This window comes from Ambystoma mexicanum, chromosome 4p, assembly GCF_040938575.1.
Source record: "Ambystoma mexicanum isolate Mex_15411 chromosome 4p, UKY_AmexF1_1, whole genome shotgun sequence".
NCBI lineage: Eukaryota > Metazoa > Chordata > Amphibia > Caudata > Ambystomatidae > Ambystoma > Ambystoma mexicanum.
This window is the reverse complement of record NC_090927.1, coordinates 455,611,685-455,632,422: the sequence shown is the minus strand read 5'-3', so window position 1 is coordinate 455,632,422 and position 20,738 is coordinate 455,611,685. Positions and strand designations below refer to the sequence as shown.

The following is a 20,738-nucleotide window of genomic DNA, read 5'->3' as shown; positions in this document are numbered from 1 at the left end:
GAACTGCTCCTTGTCGGCTCACCCAACACTATCCGGAATCTCAGCCCTAGCTACTCTTGCTTCATCATTGACGGCAACACCATTCCCACTGCCAAAAGTGTAAAAACTCTGGGTTTCTATCTCGACACTAACACCAACTTCGCCAAACAAATTAATATGACTGCCTCAGCCACTGCTTACACTGGGAAACTAATCAGAGCCTGCAGACCTTTGATATCCCCCAACAATTGCCTTACTCTAGCCAGAGCACTTATACAATCCAAACTGGATTATTGCAACAGCCTGTATGTAGGTGCCAATAAAACGGTTGTCAATAAACTGCAAGTTCTACAAAACAATGCACTCCGTGCCGCCCTTAATATTTCCAGAAGAGAACATATCTCAGCCACAAGAATCTCATGCAAATGGCTCTCCATCCAACAAAAAATAGACCTAAAAACTATCTGCCTCACCTACAAAGCTCTTAACCACCTGGCCCCACCTTATTTAACCGATAAATTCACCTTAAGACAGAATATTAGAGCCACCAGATCCTCTAATACACTACAACTGACAGTGCCCAAATACTCCCTAAAAAGAGCCGGTGGTTCCAGCTTCCCAGTTCTAGCCTCACAATTATGGAACACTATCCCATTGGACATCAAATCTACCCCTATATTTCAACCTTTCAGAACTAAGATCATCACCTGGTTACTCAACAAATAACAAACACTGTATGTATGTATCCGCTACGATGTTACTAATTCCACTATAACTGCTTTCATAACTGCTTTTGTAACTATACTTATACTGCACAAATGTACAAATGTTCTTACCTATGACTGTAACCTGATGCTTAAGCGCCCATATACCTCTGGGTCAGGAGCGCTATACAAATAAATAAACAAACAAACAAAGAAACTGCTACAAGTCCTCCATACATGCGGATGACTTCCTCCTCACCCTAACCCAGATTGATGGCTCCCGAGCGGCTCTCTGGGTGGAGGTCTCGGCATTTGGAGAGGAGTCAGGTTTTAGGGTCAACTAGGCAAAATCAAAGGCATAGGGGGTAAATATCTCACAGGGATGCATAGAAGCACTGACAAACACAGGCCTCATCCCCTGGACTAGATCCCACATCACCTATGTAGGGGTTCAGATACCAAAGAAAATCGAGCAAGTGTACCAGGCTAATTTCCCACAGCTATTCATGGACCTACCAAACGAACTGGAGTGCTGGCACAAACAAGAGGTGTCATGGCTTGGGAGAATTACGGCCCTGAAAATGAACTTAGTCCAAAGAATGATCTACCAGAGCCTTACCCTACCAGTCACCATCCCAGAGGGAAAGCTACAAAAGGGGTCACTAAGATACATATGGGGCAGGAAAAAACCACAAAGACCAGGCGAGTCATGCTCCTGGGGGTAGGGGGGGCTGGGGAAGGCCTTGATGATCTAGACGTCTCTAGGTATTGCCCTGCAGCGCAACATTCACACTCCTTCGCCTAACAGGTAACCAGTAACCAAACTGGTCGAACAAATAGAGGAAGCATCGAGCCCATCTCCGCTCACAACTACCACACCTCACAACATCTTGAGGGGCACCGGGCCACCAACATCCACCAAAAACACGGTTCAGTGATGGACTAAGGTGGCGTGTGTTAGGGAGAATTCTCTTTAGGCTGAATTTCCTAAACTAGTGAGTCCCCCAGCAGCTTTGCTGGATTTCTGGAGTTTGTTTTTTCCTCCTGCCAAGAGTGAGAATCTTTTTCTGGTCGGGGCAATTCGATTGCCGTGGGGTCTGTTAGTCGAGGGGGCATGTCTCCGTCCCCTTTCATCGAGTTTTGGCTGGTGGCAGTGGAAACTACTTTTTATATTCGAACGCGAATATTTCCCTATGGGATTTTCCCATTGTTCGAGGCTACCAACTTTAATTATTTAATTCTCATAGCCTCGAACATACCGCCGGTTTATTTAATTAATATTAATTCTCTGGTTGGTATTTTTTGCCAAGACTCAATTCTATAATGGCGTTTGTGTTCTCTTCTGTGACTCCAACCCAAGTCGAGCCCTTTGTTCCACTTTTTGGCGGGCTTCTCCACAGAAGCCTCCAAAAGTGGTGCCACTCTGTCTGGGTACCAAAGGGGGTGTGGGAGGGGGTTTAGGCACCCTGGACTGAGTTACCTTGGTAACTCAAGTCGCACTCTTGTGTGATTGGCCCAAGTGGTGAGCCGGCATGTTTGAGTGACAGCTAGGCTGAGTGAATGGAGGTTTTCTGCATAAAAGCAGGGCTTGCGGGACTGGAAATTCAGAACTCGCCACAGGACCTGAGAATCCGACGAGGGAGAAGCTGAGCCGACCTACCACGACGACTCCACCGGTGGAGCCCTGCAGAACTGACTCACCACTTCCCGACGACAGAGAAGATCTCCCGGCTGGAGAGGCTTCTTCCCCTGACTGGTGGGTACAACCAGTTTACCTTTCTTTCTTCGCACCCCAGCCCAGTTTGTGGTCGAACTGCCCGTGCCAAGCACCACGGCAGCCGGATAGCCACTCACCACTGAACCGCGAATCAACGGACCGCTCCTTGTACCTGAGAAACTCCGCGGATAGTTTCTTCCCTGGCAGTGCAACTGACTCCTGTCTTCCTCCACGACAAGATCTTCTCTTCCCCCGGACGAACCACCGACTTGCATCCGCTGCCAGGAACAACTGCCCCCGCTGGAGCGTTCTCACCACTTTAAGGTACCGTGTCCGCCAGGCCTCCCTTTCTAAAGATTGCAACAAGGTAATAATAACTGGCCGCCTTGACCCTCTAACTGGTCCCTTTCTTTGATCCAACTCCTTTTTGAACCATTACAAGACTTTTGTGCACTGCAACCGTGTGACCTTGGACACATTTAGTTTTGATCCTCTTAAAGCGGATCCAGCCTACTGACTCTGATTCATGGTTTTACTTTGCCTTCCCCTCTTGTTCTGTTCTTGTAAAAGTGTTGGGATCTGTTTCAAGTTGTTCTCTGCTTTTCTCTCCCTTTTTAAAAACGAATTATTAGAGTGCCATCTACGTTAAGCGCTCACCGCTGTCTGAAAATAAGCGGGGCTTTACTTAAGACTTGTCTAATATTCTTTTAAGGGAGTGCATATCTTTTAGTGACCGTGTTTTTGAATTGCTTACTATTAGTGCCTGTGTGTTTTCCAAGATGTGGTTTTAAATAAATAATTATATCCCTTTTACACCAAGCCCTGGTCAGTGTTTACTTGTTCTATTGTCTGCTCTTGACCTATTGTGAATACTCTGTATACTGCTTAACTCTTCTTGAGGGAAGTCTGACTGCTCAGCCACAGCTACCAAGTGAATCTGTGTGGTACAGACTGCTACCAAGTGGGTTTACTGCCAAACACCTGTAGTCCTAAATCTTTTGCAGTGGTCCCAGAGGGAACTGCACAGGTTTCTGCCTAACAGAGTGCCACTGGGGCAACAGAGGCTCATTGGGACCCTTAACCCCGGTATGTAACAACCCTGACATCAGTCCCAGGATCAATCCAATGGGGTTCCGTAAATGGTGGGAAGGGGGATTAAGTCAAATCACTGATTTATTCACCAATGGGACCCCATTATCCTTTGAGGAATGCAAAGCAAAATTCCGACTACCAGAAACGGAAAAGGTTCCGATACACCCAGCTCAGGCACTGGATGTCACAAAACAGAACAAGAACACACAGAGGCAGGGAACTTAAGGCTCTAGAACGCATCGTAATATCAGCAGCCCGAGTAGGGAAATCTTGCTCCTCTACAGACTCTTAGAGAGAGGCAACCCCACCAAGAAGGAGAACTGTATGCTTAAATGGGAAAGGGACTTGGGAAGAGTGCTGGGGACGCATCTGGTCCTGTATGCATAAAAGTTCTAAATGTGTTACGAATAAGGAGGGGGCGGTGAAGGTATGTTATAGATCATACATCACCCCAGAAATTTGGAACTAAAGCAACGCAGCACTAGCGCCACAATGCTGGAGGGGCTGTAAAGCACTCACTACTTCATCACCTATGGACCTGCCCAAAGTCAACCCGATTTTGTAGGGAGGTCCTAGAACAGATCCGATTGATCACGGGCTGACAATACCATGGGATCCAGTCATCATATTACTTTGGGACACTGGTGATGGGGTATTCCCACTGACGGGGCACCTACCGGATCTAATTACACACTTGCCCACAGCAACCAAAATCACCATTGCCAGACTGTGGAAGCAAGCTGAAGGCCCTATGCTCTCTAGGTGGAGGACAAAATGTTGGGACACAGCAGTTGCTGAGAAAACATCTGCCTCTCGCCTAGGAAACATGGGAAGATTCTACAGCACCTGATCCCCCTTTCTAGACTACGCTGAACAATTGCCGGGGATTGTCTGCCAACCACCCGCACTTCGTTGGTGCACAAAGAACTGATCCCCCCACGAACCCCTCACCCAGCGCAGATGACGGCAAGCCTCACAGTCAAGCAGCAAAACCCAGGCCCTCTAATATGCCCCCATCTCTACTGTCACACCAAACCAAAAACTATGCACTAGAATCCGTCAATATCAGCTTATCATCAATTCCTGGCAATGAAATGTAATGATTAACATTCTATGCATAATGCAGTCTCTTCCCTGATGTACTGTTTCAATTGTTTGTTGCTCTAATTCCTTTGCTTTATTGCATGTCGTAGAAATCCAATAAAAAGCTATATGGGGGGTGTGGGAAGAATTAAGGTAGGGTTCCCTGTGTTCAAATAACCCCAAGCAGTAACGTACACAGTGGGAGGCCACAACTGACCATTTGTCAATGGGCCGCCACTCCCATTCGGCACCTCAAAGAGGGTGCACAACGGGAAAGGTGTCCCACTGGCAGGAGAATGGGTGCCGAGCAATTCCTGCTCAGCCTGCTTATTGTCCTGTCAGCAGGACACCTTACCCTTTCCGAACGGTAGAGGTGCCTGTTGCCAGGACAATGTCCCAAGGAGCTCCGGGAAGCAGAGAGTCCTCACGCTGCTCTGCGTCAACAGAGCATTCCACTGTGAGCCATTAGGCACTGATGGGATGGAGGGGCGACTATTAGCAAGCACTTTTGTCCCTTTAGAAATGTGTATGGGAGGGCGTGATGAGAAGTGAGAAGGGTGCATAATGTTGCATGCTTTATGAAATAATGACGATGGCTTTAAAACCCAAGGGGATGTGTTAGGCTCACGTTCATCTGCATGATGCTATTTTGACTTTCCATGCAGGATGGGACGAATACAACTGAAGCCATATTCTCATTTCTCAACATATTTCTATGACAATGTATATAGTGTAGTTTGTTTACAATGAAAAGCCAGCGTATTATGTAATGTGGTTTACTTCCAAGGCATTGCCAGAAAAAATTATATATGCACATGAAATGTAAAGCAAAACCTAATATCTATATCAACTAAACCTGGGAAGATGTGCACAGTTGCTTACATTGTCCACATCCCAGTTTCAAGCATTTAAGCAAAGTGTGTGATCCTGGGCAATTCATTTAATCACATTGTCTTATCTGAAGGCCTGTACACGATTCCGATTCACTTCAAAGCTTATGTTGCTATATCATGCTATTATAATAAAAAAACCTAATGAATATAGAGTTGCTCCATATATAACAATAGTGCAATTTAGGTATTTTGCACCACAAAGTTATTTGCCAATTGGCTTACTTATGGTAACTTATTCCAAAGTCACTTCCATGGTGCCTCCACGTATCAAAGACTGATAATGTTCCTTGCAATGTCCTTTTCTGTGAAGTCACTTCTGTTGGTGCAATCCTGTACATTTGGAGGTTTCCATGTATGTTGCCCCAGTGGGCCTGGACAGGGCTCTAATAGATCACATTCTTGCATCTGCAATGATCCTGCAGTTTTTATTTTTTGTGTATGTGTACAAATGCCATCTGCCACTAATGTTACCAAAAAAGTAGATTGGGGAAAGGGTGGGCGGGTCGGGGGTGTGACTGAGATTATACCACACACTGCATTTCGGGGCTCACCTCACCACACATTCTTGCAATGCTGAATACTCCCCTGACCCCAAATGTGATTATCCAATGACCCCTCACTAGGGTCAGCCCGCAGCCCAGCCCTCCAACATACATACAAGCAGCTGATCTGAGCTCGGCATTATGTAATTAGACAGCACGGGCCTGGCTGGGCTTGTGCTGTCCAATTACATGATCAATGACTGCGGCGGTGGCCTCCTGACCCTCCCACAAAAGATGGGGGGACAAAAAGGCATGTCACAAAAATTGGGTGGGACTTGTCATTACACCCATGGTATAATGGGATTCTGCTGACAATATCCCATGACAACTGAGGGGATGTCGGATAGGGGTGTATCGGAACGGGAGGAATACAATGTCTCACCCAAGGGCGTGTCTCCCGTAGTTCCCGAGGACCCCCTGCCCAGGTTATCCTCCCTCGCTCGTTCGCCCCGAAGGTTGGGATCCAAGAGCAATGGCCCTCCCCTCGCCACCTGAACAAAGGATCCCCGGGAATAGCCTGAGAGAAGCGCCTCAGGTTTGTGACACTATGCACAGTAAATTTCTGTGAAGGTCTCCCGTTATCGGCAAGATCTTGTACAGAAGACATTTCTGGTTCTTTCGCTCTGACCATGGTGTACCACCCTGGGCTATTCTTATGGTCTTTGCATGGTTTGGGAACACCTCCTTCACAGCACTTGCAGAAATAGGGGTTTGGCTAGAAGATAATCAATTAGATCAGGGTATGGCCAGCGTTTCTAAGGGGCAGGAGGGTCTCTAGCTGTCACCCAATACCGCCTCCAGGTAGTTCAAGGCTTGGACGATACTCCCCTGGTAGATTAGGTTTACTAGGCTACAGAGTCCCCTCCAAACCTTGGGATGCTGGCAGGGATTGGACTGTCAACAACTAGTCGAAGAACTATGTGAAGCATTCGTCTTACCATCAGATTACCCATTCGCTTATTCCCCCTTACAAATTATATGAAGCAGAGATGCATTTTAACTGGATAAAAATAGCAATCATTATTGTGAAAAACTCCCGAATCACGAATTTAAAAAGGTATGAACAAAGGAAATATCTATTAACAATACTCTTCAAGGAAAAAACTGTAAATGGACATTTTTACAGGAAGAGTAGAAATAAAATAATACAAATGTAATAAAATAGGTAGTCAATCACATACCTGAATTTGGATAAAGACAGACATCATTAACATCATGCTCCGGTTCTATGGAGGTAAAAACCTTGCTCTGAAGGGCAGAGAATAAGTTAAGTGTTAATTTGAAATGTTCAATTTGTTAGGAGACATGTGAAACAGCAGCTATTTGGCTTCTTAATGAACTCAGCAGGCAAAGATCTCAAGAACAATAGCAAAAATTAAACAGATACAATGGCCAGGCATGTAGGCCTGAACAACATGCAAAGGGTGCATAAGGAGACTGCAAGAGAACATAATCGCCCATCTTGCCGGGGGAATGGACAATGACTAAGCACCACACTGTGGAGCTAAGTGCTATGCTTTGACATTTTTTTTGGCTACTCTAACCTCACTTGCAGTGTAAAATCAGAATCGTGTGAGCCAGTCAGGATCTAGGCTGTCTAGGCAACATTCCCCAAGTTTGGATCCTGAAGGCTCTCAGATGGCCATAAGAGCCAACCAACACAGAATACATTTTAAGGATTTTATTTATAATATACATCAGGTGTTCTGGAAACCTCAGGGATAGCCAGACTAAGGGGATTCCTATGACTTCCCTTGTCCTTCACAGGGCTCTCTCCATCTTAGCTCAGGCCTCCCTACTTCCCCTCTAGTCCGTGAAAAAGTTCTAATTTTGAGTCACACTTACTGCCTTCCCAGGCTACTTCTAAGTGGGAGGCCTAAAGTCTGTCACCTTTTCTAATTTCTTCCTCTGGGACGTCCTAGGGGTTACTGATCATAAAACATTCCCTTGCAATTACGCATGTTTTTCAAGAACTCACCTCATCCCTTTTCACCAATTTCTTCTTTTGTTCACTGTCCCTTTTCATCTTTCTCCATATTCTTCCTCCCTCCCTCCCGATATCCCAGTCTCTCCTCCCTCTTCTACTTCTTTCCCCTTTGTCCCTTGATCTCACTACTCTCCCTATTGCCCTTCCTCCCTCCCCTCATCTTACTACACTGTGCTTTTCCTCTCTCTCACCAACCACTAGCTTCCACCTACTCTCTAAAGCATCCCCCTTCCACCACTCCCACTATCTCTCCAACTCCGACTAACTTGCAGTCTCTCAGAGACTTATTCCCCTCTCGATACACAGCTACTACTCAATCTATCCCTCTCACTAGACCCGTTCTCACTGCCTCAGATCCAGACAACATCCCACAATACACTACCTCAATTGGTACATCTCTCTCTCTCACACACACTCACACACCTTACCTGCCTTTTCATAAAACACCACCACAGTCCCTCCGCTACTCGTCTCCACTGTCCGCCTTCCACCACTTTGTTTCTCCATGGCCTAACCCATCCTACCTCTCATCTAAGCTCTCATTGGTTGTTCCAGTTACTAGCCACATAGGCCAAATCGCTGAATTGCTTTTCGACCTGCTGTGCCCTGCCACCTTTTTGGTCTCTGGCATGGTCCGGGTGACCAATGTATGGAGAGGTGGAGTGTACAAGCTCCGACCCCAGTTCCGGGGTGACAGACATGAACGGTGCATCTCTCTAGTGGTGTCCAACCCTCCCCCCACCATTCACTATTGCACCGCTAAAGTGACAGACGCCACTCACAGAAGCAGCCCTACCGACCATAACTGGATGACCTCATCAAAGCAATTTACCTGCAGTCGATGGGGCAACTAAATGAGTTATAATCATGAAGAAGGCGAGTGACGTCATGGCTGAACACACACACACACACTTTAGACATGAAGAGCGCAAGCATCGATGCATGAAGCAGAACAGACACTAGGTGAAACTGCTCTTAGATACGAAGAACACGCGTACAATCACTAAGATGGAGATTACATACACCAGTCTCTTATGCTGAAATGACTATCACAAAAGAACACATAAATGCTTGCTTGATGCTGAACGCAACTAAACAGAGTGGCCAAGTAAACCAAGTTAGAAGACATAGCCATGTTAGATGAATGGGAGCCATAGAGAGGCCTCAAAACTAGGAGAAAGATTCAGTCTTGCTGAGCCAGCGCAAAGGAGCCAAAATCTGGACAGCTCATCAGTTGCCAAGGTCATTGTGGGAAGGCAAGTTTTAGCCAGCATTGGAAAAATACACATAATAAGCAGATCCCAGGCGAGTGACGTAACTACCTGAATAAACATAGAAACAAATGTTGCAGAAATGTCAGGTTCTCATCAGCTTACACCCGAAAGAGAGGAGAAAGCAGCCTGAACAAGTCTCCAGAGGCCAAGGGAGGTAATAACATCCATAGTAAAACCAGCTAAAATCCTCGAAAATTACTGAGCAGGATGATCCGAAATGCAGTCCCTACACACGTTATTTGCAGTGGCAGAGAATGCCTATTCAGAGACTTTCGTTCCAATCCATTTCATTGGGACAAAAGATACAATACAGTATGAAGTTGAAAGATACAATGTCCTTGTTTGTGGCCCGGCGAGTCAGAGAATGGGACAGGCGGTACTCTGGGGCCCGTCCCACCACCCCCTATCATGCTCATGTGCTGGTAACCTTCCAAGGCTGAGAAAGCCCCCACTGTCCAATCCCTATCCACCTTTAACTCTTGCTCACACTTTGTTGCAGCAGACATTCACAATACACTAGCATGACAAAATTTCACTTGCAACATTCTGTAGGTGGTCCCAGGCGGAGCTACCCGATATGGCCGGACCAATTAGATCGTCCATCCTATATAGGAAACATATCTAGCCATACTATTCACCCAATCCCATGTCATCTCACCTGAGGTTTCAGAAATGTATCTCTTATGTGAGACATCACAGTTACATAAAACCTGCATGCAGACTTCCACCATGTGGTCTCGGTTTTATATGGATTTTGTTCAATAAAACAGTAGTTTGTTACATTTTTGTCTCCTCCGTTCTTGGGTCAGTGAATTTCCTCTGGCCTGACTCTGCTGAATGGTACCATCTATTCCGCTGAATAAACTTTTAAATTTTACTCATTATGGGTCCCCGGCCTAGTTTTATGTCGCTGTAGGTGTAGGTCTCTTCGGGAGGTGAGGGTTTGTGCATCGGTCATCTCATGAGGTGGACGTTCAGCGTCACGTAGCTTCTGCTGACCAAGTTGTTTCTGCGACATTGCCACAGCTTTTCCGGGTGACGGTTTGGGTACTGCTGGGAGGATTGATTCTACAAGACAAACAAGAGAGGCCTGGCCAGAACCGAGGCCGACAGGTATTGCGGAAGCAACAGTGGTACAAATGCTTGCTTTCGTACATGAGTATACATGCTGGTGAGTCAGAGTGGTCCTTTCCAACTCCCTTCTTCCAACTTTGGCGTAGGTCAGACTCTAGCGATGTCGTGGTAGGCCACCTACAACAGGTTGCAAGGGGTCCCTGCTCCCCCTTCATAGGGTCTTGACACTGATCCTTTCACATTAAGTCAGAATTTATTTTGTCTGAATTCTAGATGGGGACTCGAGTGTCAGCTGCTGCACAAGTGTATATAAAGGTAGAAAGCAGCCTCCAAATGCCTCAGAATCTAAAATATTTGCTATACAGGGCTGTGAAGCAAGCTCTGCAGGAAAGACGATCCACTTTGCCATGAAGACTGCCCACATACAATGAGTGAAAAGCTTGCAAGTCACTTCTTCCAACTTTTCGAATTATATTCTCCTGTGATATAAGCTTGCCTTCGAGAAACACATCTGAAAATGTACACATTTTTGCTTTCTGTCAGGATAAATGAATCCCCCCCAATCCATGGTGGGAGACAATTCAGTAAATCGCCATAACGGAACATACTTGTCATATGGTTAAGAGGTTTTCATTCTCTCAGCCAGCCTTATCCAGGCCTCCAAAGTGACACAAACTTGGTCAAAAAGGTCAGCATCTCTATATTGAGATCCAAATATTAGATCTGACATCAAAGCCCCCACAAACCAAGCACCTTTTGCTGCCTTTGCACGCTGTTAAAATGGATTTTCAGAGTCTACCCTGGCGATGGATTCCGAGTTGCCAGCCTATCATGGTGAACAGGAAAGACACTGAAGTCTAACCACAGCCAGTTAATGTAGGGAAGCAGATCGTTAAGGCTTAGACTCAGGAGGGGAGGGTGTGAAAGTGGTTAGGACTGCAATGAAACACACACAGAGCACTCCCATAATTCCAGTTAGAGAGAGAAGTATACAAATATACATTCATTTAGTAGGCCTTTGTCTACCCTCTAAACATATAAAAAATGCATGCAAGTATTATTACTAAACTAATATCAAATACACATAAGCATACACCATTGGGGGGTTCTGAATAGACCCCCTGCACTTTACCTTTCAGACTGTTAAGCAACAGCATAATCATAAGCAATACCTTAAAAAAGTGAGTGTGGTAAAGCAAGGCAAGAGTTAGAAAAACAGATTCAAAACGAGTAGAACACAGCATTAAGTAATCAAATACAGGATTTTAAAACAAAACACCTATGAGCAATCATAGAACTATTTCCCTAACCCTTAGAAAGTCCAGGCCAGAGATGAATTTGGGCCTAGTACCCAAGAGTCACCAGTTATACTCTTCAGGTAGATATATTTTGGATTCGTGCAATGGCAGTAGCTGAGGTTGAGTTCCAGAAAAGTTTAGATACGTGTTACGGATATTTATACATTGTATGCCTCATCCCCTCTCCCAGCGAGACCACCAGGACTTTTTGTTGGACTTCTGGACATGTTTCTTTCTATCCTGGATGAGTGGAGCCTTTTTTCAGTCATTCATTCTTATGGGCTCTGTCTTTTGGAACTCTGTTCTGTGTGTTTTACTTTACTATTGAGTCTACTTGCCTCCATATTTCTTTTACGGCATATGTGTTTTACTGTTGCAGCACACAGCTCTTTATGGGCAATGTTGCTGGGAACCCTTAGGGTCCTTCTTTGAGATTATTTTCTGTATCCTAGATTAACTATTGTTCTTAAGGATGGAGAGATACTTTGCATGTCTCCTAAAACGTTATATTCTGAGAGATTGGCACACACCACGTTATATGGAGCGCCAAGTGGATACATAGTATCCCCCTTCTCTCTACTCCTGTGACTTTTCAGTCACATGGACAACCTTCTAGTTGTGGCTGGTGGCAGTGGACGTGTTCTACTGACTATTGTGCTATTTTTTACCACAGACTGTATTCACAGTCCCGGTTGTGCACAATAGGGGTACCCAAGTACTAACTTGGGGGCTTCTTTTTTGTCATTTGTAGCATTGTTGTTCTTTGTTAGCCCTTCTTCTACCATTCTGGGGGGACAGGGGATCAGTGTGAGTGTTTTGTCTTTGGCGGGATCCAGTGGGTGTCCCCGCCTAGGCTCCAGTGTGTCTGGGCAGGCAGGAAGTGGGGGAGGAGTTTTTCACTCCCTATTCTTTGTTTCCCTGAGTGCCTGAATGGAACCAGCTCCCACTGGTGGTCTGGTTGTTCTGACTGGACAGCCACTTGCCCCTTTCTGTAAACTGCTGAGAGATTGCAGAGGAGTGTGTGCTGAAACTGAATAAAAGGTGGAGGTTCCTGAGGTGAAAGGCAAGTCAACCACTGGAAACTGAAGTAACTGAAGAAGACGACCAGAGACTCTGCAGACCCTTTGCAACACTGAAGTGACCACTGCTGTCCTAACCCTGTTTCTTGTGCGAAAGAGGAACTCCGAAGGGGATGACTCCTTCCCTTTGACTGGTGGGAACGACCAGTCCCTAGACAAACTCCAATCTGAGCCATCTGAGGTGCTGTGCCTCTCCAGAGCTCCGGAACCCCAATACCAGGAGACCTCCGACCCAATTGAAGTACATCGTCTTTGAAAGGCCGAATCCATTCAAGTTTTTGCTGAGCTCCAGGTAAACCTCCAGACACACAATCCAAGTCCCCTCTCCAGAGTGCAGGACTCCAGGAATCGAAGAAGATTGACTGGGCGAATTGTGTCCTTTGTTGGTGCTGCAGAGGTCCTCCCTTGAGACTGCTGCTGAGAGATCTCGTCTATTGTCCTGCCTTTCGTCACCAGACCAAGGCATCCCGAAGTCGGGACCAGCACTGCTACATTGAGGAGAATCCAGCCACGAACATAGGTACTGTGGGGAAAAAGGTATCGATCCGAAAAGTCGCTCCAGAACGTTGGAGTGCACGTAGAGGTGTCCAGGGCAACCCCCTCTTACCCAAGCTGCTGATTGTGTCCCTTTAGCGAGTCCTTTAAAAGGGTCTCCAACATTGGTTGTATCTTCATGCATTTTAGAAACTAGAAAATATTCACAGGAGTTTGTTGTTCTGTGTCTTGTCAACACTTTGAGCCCTCTGTGAACTGCCTTTAGCTAGGGTTGCGTTTTGGACGTTTAAAAGCCTTGCTGTGTGAAGAAACTGCCTCTATAAACGTAAGCCCTGCTACCAACTCTTTTCCATCCTAAAAGTCTTTATCTTATGTGGTTTTGCAAACGAAAAACAATTACTGTATTACTTTGTGTGTTCGCAAGTGCGCGTTATTACCAATAATATGGTAGAGCTGTCAGTGTCAAAAGCTGTAAAAATTTTAACCGCGAGCAACTACAAACTTAGCAGTGGCCTGTGAAAAGTATAAGTGTTTTGGTTTAATGTGCTACATATTTAGAAGTAATTGTGTATATATAATAAATCTATATTTTAATATACTATTGAGTATGTGTTTCATTGAATTGCATTACTAACTAGGTTCAGTGTACTTGCCTACAGCTTGCATCTTCCCCTTATGATAGGTCTGACTGCTCTGCCACTCTACCAAGGTTCCATAAGTAGAACCGACTGATACTAAGAGTTGGAGGATCTAAAACCATTGGGATAGTAAAAGTATTACCTCACAGTGGACTTTAAGAAAACTCCCCTAACAGTAAGTGTCTCTCCCAGTCCCAGCACTCTCTAGAAGGCCCAGGGGGATCCTTTACCAGACCACCACTGATCTTAGTCAGGCAAGGAAAAGATAGAGCCAGGATGTTACGCCCATGTAACCCTATATAGGGAGGGGAGCAGTAATAGGTACTATAACTTACCCATGATACTCTTATCTTCTATGGACAATTCGAGGCTTCCTAGATCCGCTGGGCTCACTTACTTCTGCAATTTGTCCATGCGAGGGAGGTCCAGAGGGGTGCTGGTGCAGAGGTTGTTACGCCACCAGGATTGCAACCGGCTAGTACGTGGTTCAGGCTGCGGAGACATGGTTCTGCAGACTGAATAGCTGGACACCCTTATTACAAAGCAATGCAGACTTCCATGGAATAGGTGATCTCCAGGACAAGTGGAACATGTGAGTCACCACAATTAGGTGGCGATAGGCGATCTTTGGTTGGCGAACAAAGAAGCAAGCCCTGCACAGCTTCTGCTGGGACTAGAATGCTGAAAATGCTCTAGCATGCAACTCCAAATGGCAGAGATCTGGTCAGAAGGCTCAGCAGGCATGGAGCCTCAAACTGGTTGTTCCACTGGTCCAGCGATCAAAGCACTGTGAAGTGCATTCTTGAGATCAGGACAGAGGAGCTTTTACAAACTTGACTGTAGACAATGAGGGCCCACTGCAACTGTCGTCCTCAGGTCTTCAGCAGGCTGCACTACTTGTTGGGTTCGTGGCTCCACAAAGATGGTCTGTAAAATGGATGCAGGAGTCTCCCTTTATCCAAGATTCAGACTGGAGTAGTCATTAGGTCTATTAATGCTAAGAATCTGCACCATTCAAACTGGCAGTGGGCGTCCACTCAGCCAGCCATTGGCCAAACATTCTGCCCTGCAAAAGACACACTGGGGCATGGATGCGGACTGGACTCGAAATAGTCCCAACCACATCAGACCACCGCTTTGCCCAAGGAAAGGGCTTTACATAGATGGCAATTTCAGAGCCGTGAGGGTAGGAAGAAGGACAAAGAACAAAATGGCCAAAGGACAGGTGAAACTCTTGAGTCACAGTCATTTTTGAGTATATGGTACTCTTTATGAGGTTATGTGGTAAAATGCAAAAGAGCATGAGTAAAAAGTCGAAAACATGGTAGACAAATATCTGCATCTAACAGCCCATTTGGACATATTGTAGCTTCAGCCACAAAGTTACAAAATAAAAAGCTAGAAAGGTACAAAGTACCATAAATTAAAGATGGTGTGTGTAGCTTTCAAAATACAAGAAATACACTAAGAGAGACTGGTACTGGATGTTGCAGTCTTTTGATTGACCCCTGTGGTAAGCGGTGGCCTACCAAGATGGCACTGGCAACATTCTTTGGGGGCATGTGCTGGGAACCTGTGTAGGATCCAGAGTAGAATCTGTGACTTTGCGGGCCAGATGCTTTCTCTTTCCTTGACAGAGATGGACTGCCATCAGCCTTGAGTGTTGGAGGAGTCTACGAATGTATGGCACCTCAATAAGCACTATTTGGAAGTACAATGAGTACCGTTAATTAGAGTACCTGCTCTGTACTTCCCGCATCCCCTCCTCAACAGCAAGGTTTCCAAGCATTCTGAATATATGAGTTACTCCCCTTTAAATATTTGGTAATATGTTTCTCAATGCACATTCCTCATGTTTTGAAATATGGTCCAGGGGCATACCAGTCTCATCTTTGTCGGGGAGGCATCACAGTATGCCCCACTTGTGGAATCAGCTTCCAAAAAGTACTGCCAAGTGACAATATGTCGTGATGCCCATTTGGCCACTGTGGCAATACCAAAAAAATGAGGTCCATGAAAATTGAAAAATAGATTTCAATGGGGGTTTATTAAAGATTTACAGGATCACGTTTGGGTTGCTTGGATGCCTACAAATACTATGGAATTGATCTAATGGGAGACACTTCAGTAAACTAATGTCAAGGATGGGATAACCCCAAGTACATTTTTCGGGGTAATCCATGTATCCCAGGGTGTTCAACGGGTTTAACATAAAAGTTCTTGAGGCTATTCTTAGAAGTCTCTGTCCCTTCGGGGACGCCCTATTCTAATAACCTAATTTCAAAGGACAGGTGAAACAATTTCAAATGAGGATGGCCAAAAGAAAGTTCAAAACATACTCTTAAAAGTCCTTTAGCCTCCAGGCTAACCCTAAACTACAACAAAGGTGTTTTCCAAATATGGGCAACAACGCTTTCATGACATATCCTTTAAAGTCTGTCCCTATTTTATAGGCAAACCACATATGAAAATGTCTTCCTGTATTGTCCCCCTCAACGGGGTTAGTCACAGATCTGCCTTCTATGGGATTTCCGGGACAACACAGCTACAGTAGGCCTAGGATGGAGAGATACTTTGCATGTCTCCTAAAACGTTATATTCTGAGAGATTGACACACACCACATTATGTGGAGTGCCAAGTGGATACATAGTATCCCCCTTCTCTCTACTCCTGTGACTTTTCAGTCCCATAGACAACCTTCTAGTTGTAGCCGTTTTTCCTTTCACATGACCGAATTTTCAAGTCTCACCATGACCTCTCTTGGCAAATGTACTTGCGTCTCTTTAGAGGTCTCTTTCTCAGCATTAGTCTCGGGATTCTCGTCATGAATCCCACATCCCAAACCTTTCCATGACCTTGGATTTTCCTGGTCCTTTAAATCCTTTCCGTTACCTCTGTGTCCTCAAGATTCTCGTAGGACTTTATACTACCTCGGATTATTCCCCCAGCATTCTTCCAGGTCCCTCCACAACCTTGCATACAGTCAGGTTCCTCTGAGGTCTCTCCACAACCTTGGTTTCTCTTACTATCATCTAAGGTCTCGCAACAGAATTTGGATTTCTCTCAATACAACACTATAAGTACTTCTTTGGGACACTAGTTTTGCTATTGTTTTCTTTCTGACCTGACTCTTTGGAGGTGAGTAAAGCCCTCAGCTTTACTTCCCTTGCCTTTTGCTCACTTTTATGGGGAAACTGATCAGTTTCTAAGACTATTACTGGGAGATTATCACCCTTAGTGATTATTTTGTGTCGGGGACGCTTTGTATCCTTAGATCATTTTCTTTCATAACATTTTGGTTACAATTATAATGCGTCCAGGATAGGCTGATGGCTGTGGATATTTCTCTTTTTTTACTTTAACACTTTTGCATTTTACTGTAGAAGGCCATAAAAAGTACCTGTCCAAATAGATTTCTAAAATCTAGCCTGGTGAACGGGGGAAGCCAAAACCCAATCGCTGGAGGTTGCATTTCAAGCTGTTGGTTGAGGTGAGAGGTGCCCAGGAGCTGCAGGTGCAAGGATTTTACCTGTCAGGTCTAGGAGCTTGGCGATGGGAGAAATGCAGAATTCACAGATGAAGCCTTATTCAGGGCACTTCATACGACGGGGGAAGGGGAGTTTCGGCGACCATCACCGCACACAGACGATGGCAGGTGTCCTTCGTTTGGCAGGAAGACGTACCTCCAGGACAGGATTCCTTGAAGCTGGGAGGCTGAAATTCATCAGGAGAGCGATGTATACCATACGCTGGCGACCACCAAAGTTCTGGCTGCAAACGCATTCTATCGAGGGAGCCAACTGGAGACCTGGACAGTCCACCAGGTTTGTCCAGAGAGACATCTGAAAGCTTATGATGGCTGAATACTCAAGAACACGTCCAGACTGGTTGGTCCCACCAGTCCATGGGTTGGAGCACCGCACAGGGCCTTCACAGATCAGGTTGTCCAACGGGGTTGCCAGACGCAGGAAGAGATGCTCAACTTCTTTGGGAGTCTTCTTCGGATCTTCAGTCAGCTGTTCTTCTACGGGGGAATCCTCATCCTGCAGGGTAATTGTATGAGTGTCCTCCAAATGGGTCTTGCTTCCCCTGACTTGCTGCTAGCCTGTCCAGAATAAGTCTTTATTAGGTTGTTGCCTACCTAGAATAACTGAGTGCAACTGTCCCCGATAAGTCATAATTCAGTCATCCTTATAGCTGGGAAAGATCTAACCTGGACTGCTTGAGATATAGAAATGTATATGGATTTTACTTACCTTGTGCTAACTGTGTCCCATCCAAAAAAAAGTTACAAGAGTTACTGCTTATCTCCATCTGTGTTCCACTGATCTCAAAAGCACCTGTAATTGAATATTACATCCTTAGGTTTTACTCACCTAGTATAACTGTGTGTTATCACAAAAGACATTCTAGGTTTTTACTGCTCCTAGAATAAGTGTTCCACTATTCACCAAAAGTATATTGGCCAGTTGACCGATTATGTGATTTGAATTGAGAGTCACTTTACAACTGGAAGGGTCTACTTCCCGTGCATTACTGAATGTAATTGTGAAAAGTAACGATTGGTTTTTACTCCCCGAGAATAGGTGTGACCTATACTGAATGTGTATGAAAAGGTTTTGACTTTCCTAGAACTACTGTTAGGTATTTCAAATAAGGTCTATACTTGGGTCGGTGTACCTTCAAGTATAGTGTTGTGTTTTTATATTGTGATTTCATATAATGTGTTATTACTTGCTTACCCCCCTAGAATTATCTGGGCCTACTTGTATTTAAATAAAATCATTTATTTTTTTACATACATAGTGTTTCAGTGTTTCTTTGGACCATTTGTATGACAAGTTCACTTGTACTGATTCTACAGCCCTCTCTCCCTCCTAAGATAAGCCTGGCTGCTCTGTCTGCGCTACCATGTACTCAGGTGGTACAGCCTTATGCTAAGAGTGGAGTCTTGTACGGCCTCAGTTGAATGGTTTTAATGAGCCCTTAGTTGGACTTCAGAAGAACTGTCCTAACAGGTCCCAGTCCACATCTGTGTCACAGAGTGCTGGTTACCGGGCAGAATGTTTGGCCAGTAGCTATCCATGATTTGATAGCCACTGTCAGCTTGAATGATGAAGATCCTTCCTATTGGTGAATTTGGTGGCGACCCCAGTACAAATCTTCGCAGCCATTCAACAGATCAACGTTGGAGCCAAGATCTCTACGAAGAAGAGCAGCCTGCTGAAGACCCGAGGAAAACTGTTGCAGCTGTCCAGAATTGGCTTCAACCAAATCCTGGGGAAGCCCTGCTCCTCGGGTTGCATCTCAAGAAGGCCCTTGTCGAAAGCAGATCCTGCTTTGTGCGTTCTTGGCATCTTGGGGTGTGGGACACCGATTTCTCACTAGGGGAGAGGTGCCTTGTGGGACTGGCTTTGGTTCTGGCCAAAAGAGTAATAGCAACGGTTTGGAGTTCGAATGACAGTCCCTCTCGAAAGGAAAGGCTGAAACTATAGACAGAAATAGGAACTAGAGGCTAGTATACCTTCATGGAGGATTGCCGAGGTAAACACAAGAAGGTATGGGGGAAATGGGAACTATGGAGAGACTGATAGCTGTGTAAGAAGCAGCAGACTCATGTTGGGTCAGAAATAAACAGGCTGAGAGAAAGAGGGGGGCCTCCACCGGACTAGGTGTTTGCTGTTTGGGTTTAGGGGGAAGGGAAGGAAGGGGGTGTAAATGGGGCGGGTTGAACTTGGGAGGGGCCGTTATCCTATTTGGGGTGGGTCATGTGTTGTGTGCATGGGTACCTTTTACTTCGCAATTTACATTTTGTGCGACCATGTTTAACCGCAGTTCTTATTGTTGATTATAACTCGAGTTATTTAAAAAAAAAAGTGTTTTGACCCCTGGACCAGTGGGAACAACCAGTCCCAAACCCTGGGCGAAGATCTGTACCGGCTGAGCCTTCGGAAATATCCCCAGACCACCTGGTGTTTTTAAAGTGTTGTGCGCATCTTATTGTAGTCCTTGACCGCTCTCATCACTGCTGTGTCCAAGACGTACTGCTCTGCTACTCTACCTTGGCTGGGATTGTCTAGACTTCAGTATCTTACGTGTTCCCTGTAATAGGCTGGCTTCTCAGAATTCACCCCCAGTTTTGATTCTGGAAATCTATCTTAACAAAGACGATATTCTCACATTATTGATACCCAGTGGTGGTCCTTCCCAGGTTTCCCCAAGGAAACCTCACTTCCAGGCCCACCCTCCTCTCATATCAAACTCTTCTGGCTACATCTCTGGCGTACCATTGCCAGACTAACAGTTGTGCAGTAACAAGCAAATGTACTACCTCTTCCCAGCTAGTTATTTTCACGGAGTACCCAAGGGAGTGGAGGAAAGCATGTCTGCTTTTTTCCAGTCTTCTCTTTTGACTTCTTTTAATTACCTACCTAAGCTGAACTAGAATTGGTTCTTCCCTTGATCTTATTTTACTTTCAACTCCCTTGTAGTATGGTTTTTTAATCTTGGGCTCATTATTAGCTTCCTTTAAAGAGCAATCAAATCCTGATCAGTGTCTAAACTGCTTAACGGCCGCGCCCATGCCTTTATGTCGAAAGAGAGCTCTCGACACCATTTTGCAGACACAAATAGGGACGAGGGTCGATTCATAGTGCTAAGCTGACTTGCAGCAAGCGGTGCAAGCCATTTTAAGTGACTGCAAGCATTCTGTCTCTTGCTCAGAAGATGTGCGAGTGAGTTCCTTGCGGTTGGTTTCTTTCTGTGAAATTCCATGGTTCATTCTTTTGCAGGCTGATTACAGTACTATGGTATGGATGTTTTTTAGAACCCAAGTTGTCCCCATTTTGCGCCTTTAATGGTATTCTAATATTAGTACCTAGC

At 45.4% G+C, this 20,738-nt stretch overlaps 1 protein-coding gene across 1 annotated transcript in view; it reads right to left on the bottom strand.

The window, feature by feature from the left end:
* NOL10 (nucleolar protein 10) overlaps nucleotides 1–20,738 on the bottom strand; it is an 856,295-nt gene that overhangs the window by 466,766 nt on the left and 368,791 nt on the right. Inside the window, exon 12 of the mRNA XM_069605973.1 lies at nucleotides 7,192–7,258. Coding sequence (XP_069462074.1) covers nucleotides 7,192–7,258 — 67 coding nt within the window. The remainder of the gene's footprint in view (nucleotides 1–7,191; nucleotides 7,259–20,738) is intronic.